At 37.4% G+C, this 12,036-nt stretch overlaps 1 protein-coding gene across 1 annotated transcript in view; it reads right to left on the bottom strand.

Annotated features, from left to right (window-relative positions):
* The window catches only part of LOC121917471 (zinc finger protein 292-like), a 49,175-nt gene that overhangs the window by 8,369 nt on the left and 28,770 nt on the right, over positions 1–12,036 (bottom strand). Inside the window, exons 5-7 of the mRNA XM_042443473.1 lie at positions 8,289–8,491; positions 6,029–6,165; positions 4,528–4,669 (exon numbers count right to left, since the gene is read on the bottom strand). Coding sequence (XP_042299407.1) covers positions 4,528–4,669; positions 6,029–6,165; positions 8,289–8,491 — 482 coding nt within the window. The remainder of the gene's footprint in view (positions 1–4,527; positions 4,670–6,028; positions 6,166–8,288; positions 8,492–12,036) is intronic.

The following is a 12,036-nucleotide window of genomic DNA, read 5'->3' as shown; positions in this document are numbered from 1 at the left end:
GTTCGAACTTTGAAATGAATGGTATTAATTTAAGAATGTAAGTATGATCCACAGACATATTAATAACAACAAGCAGGAGTGTTGGCCAAAAAAAAAAAAAAAAAAAAAAAAGAGAGAGAACTCTTTTTCTTAACTGAGTTGGGAACCATTCTTTAGAAATGCCTACTGTAACTACCACATTCAAATGCATACTTGTATGCTGGCTTCAGAGAAACAAATACAAGGATATTTGAGTAAGGGGACTTGCCCACTAGTTTCCTATGCTACTACTCCAAAGCAGCTGCTACTATCTTGAAGATGATGCAGAAGTAGCTGAGGCAAGGAGGAATTAGCTGAAATTGGTTGTCTGGTCTTTTAGCAAGTGCAGGGTACTACAACACGGAAATAGTACAGGAATGTCTATTTGTGTATGTGTCTTGAAATCTATGCTTCTTTGGCTCTATCTCAGTATCTTTAGTAGCTCTTAAGACACAAACTTCCACACAATCTGCAGATGTTTTGCATGCAATGAAAGCAGTGGTCTGTGGGAGCTGAGAATAAATCTCAAAAGAAACAGGCAGATATATCATATAGATTGCCCAGTCCAAATTTAAGCGATAACTACTACAAAAGAGAATTACCAGGGAGGACTAACCAAAACAACAGTAAAGCTGCAGCTCCCTGCCCTAGTGTAGTAATGGGGACCACTGGTCACCAAATTGTTATATACTGTTCTGAAACTTCTTCCCACAAATACAACATTTTTCTTCTACTCAGATGAACAAGGTAACCCAGCATGATATCTCCCATATATCCACAGGTTAGTCTGGAAAATTACTATATCAAATCAGAGTGTAAGAAGGCTGTTTTCCTGATATTGTTCTTTAAATCTGTAGCGGTGAACTTAGTCTTGTAACAGCAACAAAGAGTCTTGTAGCAGCTTAAAGATTAACAAGGTTTTCTTGGCATAAACTTTCAATGAATTGGAACCGAGTCCATGAAATGTCTCACAGAACTCTTTGATGTTTCTTAAATGGTTCTCTGTAAAGTGACACATAGGAAATCCACACCTCTGCAAACCAAACAACCAGAAGTTTCTGGAAAGATTAAAATCCCCAGAAGATGCCTGGAGCCTTCAGAAAGCCACATTCTTGGCATGCCAGAATGCACACCACTGGGATTGTTCTTGCTACAATGAGCACCCAAGATGGTAGTGGACAGGTGACTGCACAGAAACTACTCACAATTATGGGAAATGATTTCTTTGGTGTCTGTGCAGCTTGATTTATAGCAACTTAGCAAGGCAAAAATATCTGGTGATGAGATGCAAGAAGAAATGGTTTTTGCAAGCTAACAATATTTTGTCATCTGTCAGGTTTCAAAATATTGCAAGAGGCAATATTTTGCAAGATGACACATTAGAATTGATTTTAATGCTGGACATCTAGTGTTTAATACGAACAGGCTGTCTAATATCAAATCTGATCAGTTAACTTGTTCTAACTGGCAACATCAAAGGTTCTTTGGAAAGAACCTTTTCAACTGTGTGCCTCACCAAAGAAACTACTTCTTAACTTCTGCTATTCCAAGGTCCAGGCAAGCTTCTGAGCCCCAGAACTAAACTCTAGATGCAAGTTTATCATCTCAGTGAAATCAAGGTACTCTTTGATTCAGGTGAGGGCACAATTGCTGAAGCATATTAACCAAGCTGATTCATGGTAGCCATTTTCAGCTGTTGATATGTAGCTTGTTAAGACACACACAAATCTTCTGAAAGTATTCAGTCCTATTAATACAGAACATCAAAGTCTGGGAGACTTTTTGTAACTGCAATATTCTTTCTGTATTGTCCTACATTATTAAAACAACAAAGAAAACAACAACAATAATGAAAAACAGGCAGGTACCATGGGTGAAATAAAATGATAAGTGCAAGGACAAAATCCATAGTGAATTAGAACTTTATTTTGTCCATATAAAAATTTCAGGAATTAGGGGCTTAGCAGAGATCACTATCTCACTAACTGTTCATGGGTATGGTGATCATAGGGGTAGCCAGTAGACTATCCAGATGGTGAGGAGGTAAAGGGTTATACAAAAACCATATTAAAACAGTACAAGACTCTGCTGTGGGATTGGATACAATAGAACTTAATTATGTCCATCTAAAAATAGGCACTGACTTCAGCACTCTTCAAATCATGTGTGAAGCCAAAATCACTAAATCCTGCACATATAGTATTGTAGTGGTGAGTACTTTTGCACAACTTCATTTATGATGATGATGATATTTATTTATTTATATCCTTCCTCCAAGTATAAGGACTCAAGACAGTATCTGGAGATGTAGATCTCATGACTATTATCTATGCTGCAGTCACAGCCAGACTGGACTAGGGTAAACACACTCTTCATGAGTCTGCATATCACAGATGTTCAGGAACTACAACTAGTGCAGAAGGCTGTGCTACAATAACTACTGGAGGCCATTAAGTGTGTCCATTAATATTTGGCTCATTTTGGTGTGAGCAGGGGCTTTCAATTTATTTTTGAGTGGAATCTGTGGTGGGAATTCTTACTTCTGAAGTCTTGTATGGTTTGGACTGAAGGTCCAAACGAAGCCAGGATCAATTTCTCCTTCATGCACTTCCATGATTGTTGAGATTGTCAACAGAAGCCTTGAATCACATTTTGCCATCCTCAGAGATACTGAGGTGCAATGGGATGTGTATCAATGGGAATGCTCCCATGCTAGACCTGTATGGTTCCTGCACTACAGGCTTTAGATATTTTGTCTAGACTGCTTTATTTTGTTTTCCTTGAACCTAACTGATTTTTGTTGACCTTGCTTTTGTTGTATTTTTGATTTTTTTTAAACAATTGCTAGTCATTTCACTTCTGCCGTGTGACTGATATTTTTTATTTATTTTGCTTATTAACATTTGGATGTAAGCTCCTTTACTAGGAAACTCAGCCTAAAATAAATAAATAAATAAATAAAATCAAAACAATACTGAGCAAGATTCACTTTGTACTTAACACAAATATTATTTTTAGCCTGTAGAGGACACAAAAGCCAGGTGGTCATTCAAACTGATTGGAAGGAAACATTAGGCTCTTTCTTTTATTCCTTTCTTGTGACTTCTTAGCAAAAGTGAGACATTTTGGACATTTGGAAGAAGGTGAGCATGTGTTTTAGAGTCCAGGGTGAGGCTTATTCATGTGTTGTTGTTTTTTTTTGGGGGGGGGGGCTGTGCGTTCTCCCCGTACCCATGGTCTAAGGGAATGAAGATTCTGTTGAGTTGACTTGGTTGGAGCCAGCCCTAGCAGTTCTGTCTATCTGCTGCCTGTCTCTGGACTTCAGTCTCTAAAGAAAGAGAGGAAGGTGAGCTTGCAAGTTAGGGAAGGAGGGCTGATTGTTTGGGTGTGCCATTTGGTGGAATGAACATGTGGTCTAAAGGTGTTGGGGCTTTATATAGGTGCAACCTTAGTTTCAGGAAGAGGAAAACAGCTATTGTGTGAGATTGTTTCATAGAAGAGTTTGAGGGGTATGCCTACAGAACTGTGTCATTGTCTGTATAGGGAATGAACATGAATGAACATGAATGGAGTTACCTGCAACATCTGTGTCATGTTTGTTTTCTTGCCAGAGAATACTGAGGTGGGATATACCTGCAGCAAGTACAAGCTGTTTGCAATGCTAGAAGAGCAGGTATAGAAGCTTTGAACTCATATATCTGCACTTCAAAGTCACATGCTCTCAGTTTCTGGGAAAAGCAAGGATAAACCTCCTCTGAACAAATCTAGCCAAGAAATCCCTGTAATAGGCTCGCTGCAAGTTGAATGCACTTGAAGGCACACAACCACAACAAATCTACACTTCAACTTACAGGATGAAGCTTTTTTGGAAAGAGTGGCGCAACCTCTCCTGGAAGGGCAAGGCATAGGACATGGCTCGAGGGAGAGCCTGAAACAGTCCCCCTGATATTCTTACATACAAGCTCATGAACTGTGGGCTAAACAGATGAGTGGGTTTGTAACTGGTTAACTGACTAACCAGAGAGCTTGCCAATGGACAGAGGTGCCTTGGGGTTCTGTCTTAGGTACAGTAACAGTTGTTCAAGAGTGGAACAGATTGCCTCAGAGGGTGATGGGGCACTTTTCTCTAGAGGTCTTTAAACAGAGGTTGGATGCATAGCAGTCTGGAGTGCTTTAGCTTTGTCTTCCTGCTTGGTAGTTAGTTGAACTAGATAGCTGTTTCAGTCCTTTCCAATTTTATGATTCTATATCTGGTAGTCAGAGAAACAGTATAAAGTGCTATGCTAGTGTTCTTTGTGGACAGGGACAATTATGATTTCCAGAAAGTTCTGACTGGTGGCTTATGCAGGCAGAGACAGCATATGTGGGACTATGAAGAACTACTTTTGTGTGTGTGTAGAATCAGTGCACCTGGTGAGTTGCAATGAGCGATGTGCTGAGTTGTTTTTCAATATAGATTTTATTTTCAATTCATACCATCTTGAAAGTAATTATGTTGCACACTCTTACCTCTGAATTTATTACTTTAATTAGGAAGAAAATGTGGTATACTGTCTTTGTTAATACAGACAGTTGACGGCATCGCTCTAGATATGTTTGTACAGAAGGCTCTACCCTCTGCTGTAGTTTACTCCAGAAGAGAGTCAGTTCCCTGAAAACAGAATTTCACAAATTTAAAGTATGTTAATGCAGAAATGCTACAGTCATTGTAATCAATTTTCAGCTGATGTTCAGTGGAGTAGGGGAGAGTACAGGAAGAGGAATGCTAACTTACACGTTATAATTATATCTTGTACATTAAGGCATACTATGAACTCTTTTGGACGTTCAGTGCAATTTTTCTGTTTTGTAAGACTTTGCAAACAAAAAAAAAGCATAAATAGTGGCAGATTTTGTGCAGTCTATTTTTTGTCAAAATAGCATGCTGTCATTATGTTTAAATTAGAGAACTGTTTAACCTAGATTTACCCTAGCCTCTCCATGAAAAGACAATTACTATATTTTCATATTTGTTTAGGAGCTGGGGAAAATGTCTTGCTTAGTTTATCTTAAAATCTTGAGTGAGGTAAAACTATGAGTGACTTACAAACCATCAAGTAAGTCTTAAAGTAGGTCAACAGCTTTATTTTAATAATGAAATGTAATGTGTCTTCTAGTCACTTGTTGATTTATGGTGACCTCATGAATTCCACCTACAACATCTGCTATTTTTTTGGTGATTACTAACCAGGTCTGAACTTGTTTAGATTCTGTGATCACATGGGATTTCTTATCTCAATGGTATTTAGGCAGGCCAATTATAAATTCAGAGAGCATCCTTAAATGTAGTAACTTTTCCAATGGGAGTTTAGCATTTCTAAATAATGAGAATAAAGTAAGTCTTATCTATGAGATTCCTGGCTGGAGTGGGAAAGAAAATGAATAAAATTCTTGTGAATTGCTCCTCTATCATAACTTGCAACTACTGCCCATCTTTCTCAGTGAATGCTAATGTAACGCATGAAATATTACAAAGTGACAACAGGGATGATTTCACACTAATTAGATATGCAAAAAAGAGATATTTTTACAGGCCCCAAATTATTAATACAACAGGTTTTTCAGGTTTACATTTCATCAATTTCTGTTGTTCTTAGACAGGCATCCTTATTGTCATTTCTAAAATGAGCCTTCACTGAGCAAAATAGACACCAGTAATAATTTTTTTTCTTTTAAGTTATTCATTATGACAAACAATTCATTTTTCAGTACACTACAGTTGTTCCTTCATTTTCCTCGTGGATTCGTTCTGGACATTCGTTCTGCGAAAATGGACATTTGCATGTATTCAAGCCTGATTGGATTGAATGGCCACACACACCTGGGCATGTGCGCCATTTTAACCCTCCCCACTTGCCGGTCTGTGAAAATGGTGGGAGGACTGTATTTCTTTATTTAACAACTCTGTATATTCATCATAACCCGAATACAGTGGTTCTAGCAAAACTCAAAATGAGAGATTCCAACCTACCAGGCACAATACATCTCCCCTTGCTGTAGTTGTCGAGATAAAAATGCTGCACATAAAATTAGAGCGCTCTTCTCATCTCCTTCAGATTCTAGATTACAGATCATTTCTAAAGCATCTTTGCAATCTATATCTGCAATCTAAAGGAAGAGAAAAAATGTGACAGCACTGAATACATTTTTTGTTTTCAGATACACAATAACTGGATAACATAAAATGTAAGAAACAAACCACTGAAAGTTTTAATATTTTAATCCTAAAAGTCAGACTGTTTTCCAAAAGTAAAAGAAGAAAAACCCAGCTTTATTTGGTGTATCTTTTATTAATATATATCAGGTTTAAAGCACTGTAAAACAGGGGAAAAGTTTCCATGTATGTTTCATACAACCCAAGGTTTATAATGAGTTGTACAAGTTATTTGCAGGTTAAAAATATAAAAGGAAAACATATAATTGAAAGGATTCTGAGAACTGCTGGGCTTTGTGTTAGCATCTGAAAAAATGGATGTTGAAAAGAACACATAAAAGACCTATGTAGATGTACCATTAGGAGCCTTGGACTTACTTCTCTTCTTTTACAGTTTACTGGCCGGAGCTGAGCCCTCCCTCCAGTTCATCTGATGCCATCCGGCCATGGAGGGAGAGATGCAGGCCCAGCTCCATTGGGCCTGGCCTAGATTAAAAAGCAGAGCCCTCCATCCAGTCTATTTGCCTTGGTCCAGGCCTCAGAGGGAGAGAAGAACTGCTGGACTTGATCCCCTTCCCCACCACCATTCCCTTCTCCTTTTGTGTCATGTCTTTTTAGATTGTAAGCCTGAGGGCAGGGAACCGTCTAATTAAAAATAATAATAATTGTAAGCTGCTTTGAGAGCCTTCAGGGCTGAAGGGCGGGGTATAAATACTGTAAATAATAATAAAATATTGTATCCATCTTCTTTATTCACATCACGCTGTAGCACTGCATTGTTTGGAAGTTAATATTAAATATAGGCAGCATTAGACCAAGGTCTGAAGGTGGTTTTAAAACTCCAAAGAAGAGTACAGGTGCCAATGTGACATTCCCTCACACTAATGATGTGGCCCCCAAAGAAGATTACGATTTCTTGGCTGAAAAGGGTTGCTTGCCCCTGCTTTGGGTCTGACATCTTATAATAGGAGACAGTACACTTCCTCCCCTGCCAATATCTATTACATATTAAAATGAAACAGAGTAAAGGAGGATAGATGTTCCTTTTCACATATCACATCAGAAGTTCCCAACAGCAACTGACATAGCCCACAACATTTGGATAACATCAGGTTGGAAAAGTAAATCAGATCAATTTTGAAATTTCTCTTCAAAATCTCAAAATTAGCATTCCTTTCTATGGAGACTCCTATCCCCGAATCATTACCGAAACCATACAATCCTCTTAAGAACTTCCTGTGCTTATTTCTTATAATAATAGCCCCCTATATTAGGGATGGGAAGACTTCAGGCTTGCATGATGCAGTGTAGTTTGTTTTTTACTATACTCCATAGATTCACCACCTGGAGCCTGTTGCAAAAGACATATACTTAGAATTAAAGAATTCTGAGCCCAGGAATTTGTTCTGAGTATCAGACTTCAACATGGTTCATATCTTTGCACAGAAACATCTAATCTAGGCTTACGTCAACATTATTTCATTTCAGTAGTATATTTTAGGGGACAGGGGCATGGGAGAAAAGGTATGTTATGAAACAAGTGGGAAGTCAGCAAAAGTCCTGAAAAGCACAGAATTAAAAGTAAATCCAGAGCTATTTTCTTCCCCATTGCTGTATTACTAGGCTGTATAATGGAACAGGATGTCTTCTTACACACTGAGAAACACTTCAGTAATACAGTGGGCCCTTGGTATCCTCTGGAATTTGGTTCCAGGGCTCCCTATGCATACCAAAATCTGTAGCTGCTCATATCCCATTAAATACAATGGTGTAGTAAAATGTTGTTCCTTATATAAAAGGACAAAATCAAAGTTTGCTGTTTGGAATTTATATATTTAAAAATATATATATCTTCAAGTCATGGATGACTGAATCTGTGAATAAAGAATCCATGGTTATGGAGGGCTGACTGTATCTCTTATAGTTTTCTCTTACTGTGCAGAATGATGCAAGGTTAACTGCTTAAGAACTAATGTGCAGACCTCAATATCCACCCTTAAACCATGTCTCCAGATACTCTCAAAAGAATTTCTAATGCTGATGTTTTGAAAAATAAAATCATATAAGGCATACTCACCTCCTGCATTAGCTTTTCATTTGGTGATCCAGAGCAAAGACAGACCAGGTAGGTTTGCTTAAAACTCCCTTTGCTACTGATTTCTGGGTGGTCAGAGCACACTTTTGCTAGAGCAGTTGCTTGAGTTAATTGCTTTGATTTCATCAAATGTTTAATGCGCATACCCAGTAGCACAGGGCCTTCAAATGCTAAAAATTCATCCACTGAAAGACAGATAATTAAACATATTTTCACTGCTCCATACAAGTCAAATAAAATTAATCTTCAGTATTTGATAATTAAAATTAAGCAGATCAAGTATCTAAAATGTCTGTGAGAGACCCACTTTAAATGGAAACCACCTCCTGTCTTCATTAGAAATATATTTAATGACAGAAAGTCTAATAAGCCAAATGGCTTGGACAGTCAACCTGCTTCAGAATGAAGCAGCAATGAAAGAGAAAGAGCTTCAGTTCTTCACGGTTTTTATCTGTGTAGTATTTCAGTTAAATATGAACTCAAAACATTCCCAGTATCTGACATTCTCCCACAAGAAAAATGGCCACAGTACTGTGGCAAAGCTAACTGATACCAATACCTGCTCTGTACCTGCCTTCATAGGAGAGCTGTGTTTGGAATATGCCCTTTCCAGTCCTGAAAATGCACAAAAATTAAGCTAATTCTTGTTGTGTTAAGTTAGCTATCAGTTACATGAAAACCCCACAAAACATGAAAAAGACTTTTAAACCTGTTTGGATATGATTTCGTCCCTATATTTACCCATAACTCTCTCAGTATAGGAATGAAGAAGAATAAACACTCGAAAATCTGGTTCATTCTTTCACTTCTCCCTGTGAAAAGTGAAGCAGGGCAAAGCTGGGGAAAAGGTCCAAACCTACACCCAATCTCTTCTCAGAGACAACTTTCAAACAGGTCCTTAGTTATGCTATTATCCTGGCTGATGCACCAGCTGCAACCCTACCTGGAGTCACAGGACCTAGAAACGGTTGTAAATGCACTGGTAACCTCTCGTCTCAATTTCTGCAATTTCTGCTCTACATGGAGCAACCCTTGTACTATGTCCAGAAGCTTCAACTAGTGCAAAATATGCCAGCCAGATTGGTTGCAGGAAAATCTAGGCTCAACCGAATTACACCTATCTTAAAATCTTTACACTGGCTGCCTGTCAGCTTCTGGGCATAATACAAGGTGTTGGTTATTACCTATAAAGCCCTACATGGCTTGGGTCCAGCTTAATTGAAGGAATATCTTCTCCCATATAATCCTCCCTGCACACTCAGGTCCTCCGGGAGGAACTTACTGCAGTCAGGAAATATTAGATTGGTGGTGACTTCCCAGAGGGCCTTTTCAGTTGCTGCTCCAAAATTGTGGAGTGACCTGCTGGAGGAGGTTTGTCAGATCACATCTCTTGACGCTTTTTAAAAGGCGATAAAAATGACCCTCTTTTGGTAGGCTTTCCCAGACTAATCTCTGCTAAAACAAAATCAACCGCCCATGTTAACCAAATCCCCCTCTTTATTGCCCATTATTGTCATATTGTTGTCACTTCCTGCCGAGCTGTTTTAACTGATGTCATTCCAGTTAAATGTTTTTATTGTTAATATTTTGTATTGATGGGAGGGAAAGTAGAATGGTGAGGGTTTTCGGGGACTGTTTTATTATTTTCTGTGACTTTTGTATTTGAAATTTTCCTTGTTGTTACCCGCCTTGATCCTCAAATGGGAGAAGCAGGATACAAATAAATATTTTATTATTATTATTATTATTATTATTATTAACATAAATCTGAAAGAGATGAAAGTTGAAATTAACTTTTTTGGATGCTGTCATGATAGACTTCATTAGAGACATAAACTAAATGATTAATTGTTAAGATTATCAATCAGTAGCTATAAAAGCTAGTCAAGATTCCATCAAGCTGTGGTTTTGATCCAAGAAATGGAAATCAAGCTATGAACATGAAAATTAGTAATCCTTATCCAATGTTCGCTAGTGACTTTTGAAAGTATTCTTGATAGATTATCTCTTGATATGTAAGCCCAACCCCAAATATCTCTGAATATACATCTTCATTTTCACCTGTGCAAATGAATCCTTGCCAATCATACCTATAACAAAAGGAATCGTTTTACTTAGCTGTACCATAGCAACAGCAACAAAGTCAATCTTACTTGCTGGATGTCTTGGGAAAGACACAATCCATTTTAAAATGTACTCAAAGCCTATGCTGTTTCAGGAGTCATGACACCAAGAGCTTACTAGGCCAACTGTAAGGACACAATCCAATTATCTAAGGTGTTCTATATTACCTGAAGCCTCTAATACATCTTAAAATGCAGTTTGTTATCAAACTCTCACATAATGAACAGCGTATTACAGCTGTAAAAATATTCAAAGTAAAGAAGCTATGGATGACAGTTACCAGTGCTTTTTAACCAATGTATGTACCAGACAGAAAATTGGAAAACAAACAAAAACACAATCACCACTAAATTATTGTTATAACTGAAACAGAAATTGACCATGGTACTAATCATCCCATTGACTAATATAAAAATGGGGAAAAGGCATCCTGTATTTAAGTTACCACATTTTTCTCATCACTCAGTTACAAAGACATCGTAAGTAATACTGGGTAATATATGTTCAGTCACAAAAACCTCTTCAGTATGAGGATATAACATTTCTGCAAATAATGGGAGCATGAGGGGGAAAAGAGGTTTATCAATTTTGCTCCAAAGGGAAAAACAGTATTTTGGGGAGAAATGAATATGTAATACCTATTTTCACATCAAACACATGTACTGAGTTTAGCAAACTGCTTTAGCAATATAAAATGCTTCATTCATATCTTAGCACATATAATTATAGCATCTGGTAAATAAGTCTTAATATATATGTAAACATACCTTCACTTCTCGGCCTTTTGGCTAAGATCAACTGTGTGCAGTACCTTCTGCTAAATAAAAAAGAGCTACAAGCTGCTGCACCCAGTTATCTGAGCACAGATACCTTAAGATTTTTGTCATTTGAGAAGGAATAATAATAATAATAATAATAATAATAATAATAATAACGTGGATTATTTAGTCATAATTTCCTATCTCATATGCAATTATTTATTATATTTACATATAAATGATTGTTATATGTATTTAAACTGACTATTAATATGCTACTGACCATTATACTAATCTGGTTTGGTTAATATCTAGATGGGAGATTAGCAAATGCTCTAGGCTATATTCCAGAGGAAGACAACAGCAAACCATCTCTGAATACACATTGCCTAAGAAAATCCTATGGAATTGATGGGGTCACTACAGGTTAATGACTTGAAGGTACATACACAGTTCGTTCCTTTTCTCACTGACTACAGTATATCTGGCAGTCTTCTAGTGACATTTGGCTACAAAATGAAACTGCCAATTTCTAGGAAAAGAACTCTGGAGAGTCCTGGGGAGCTTTAAAAAAGGGCTTTAGGCTCGGCTCAAAGGTGACCCATTGCCTAGCTTTATTTAAATTTATAAACTGAAATGTTGAAATTGTCAGCAAATCTCTTAACTTCAGGCCACTGAAAAATGCAGAATTTAAGGATGTGGACTAGGTATTTTTCCAAGCAGCACAGGAAAAGATATGTTTTAATATAAATATACATTTAAACATCTGTAGCCTTATAGCTCACTCAACAGCAATATGAGTAAAAGATTTACATGCCTCAGTGGGGACTGTAGAACATAATAATAAT

Source organism: Sceloporus undulatus, unplaced genomic scaffold (genome assembly GCF_019175285.1).
Source record: "Sceloporus undulatus isolate JIND9_A2432 ecotype Alabama unplaced genomic scaffold, SceUnd_v1.1 scaffold_19, whole genome shotgun sequence".
In the NCBI taxonomy this organism is placed as follows: Eukaryota; Metazoa; Chordata; class Lepidosauria; order Squamata; family Phrynosomatidae; genus Sceloporus; species Sceloporus undulatus.
This window is presented reverse-complemented; position numbering and strand designations above follow the sequence as displayed.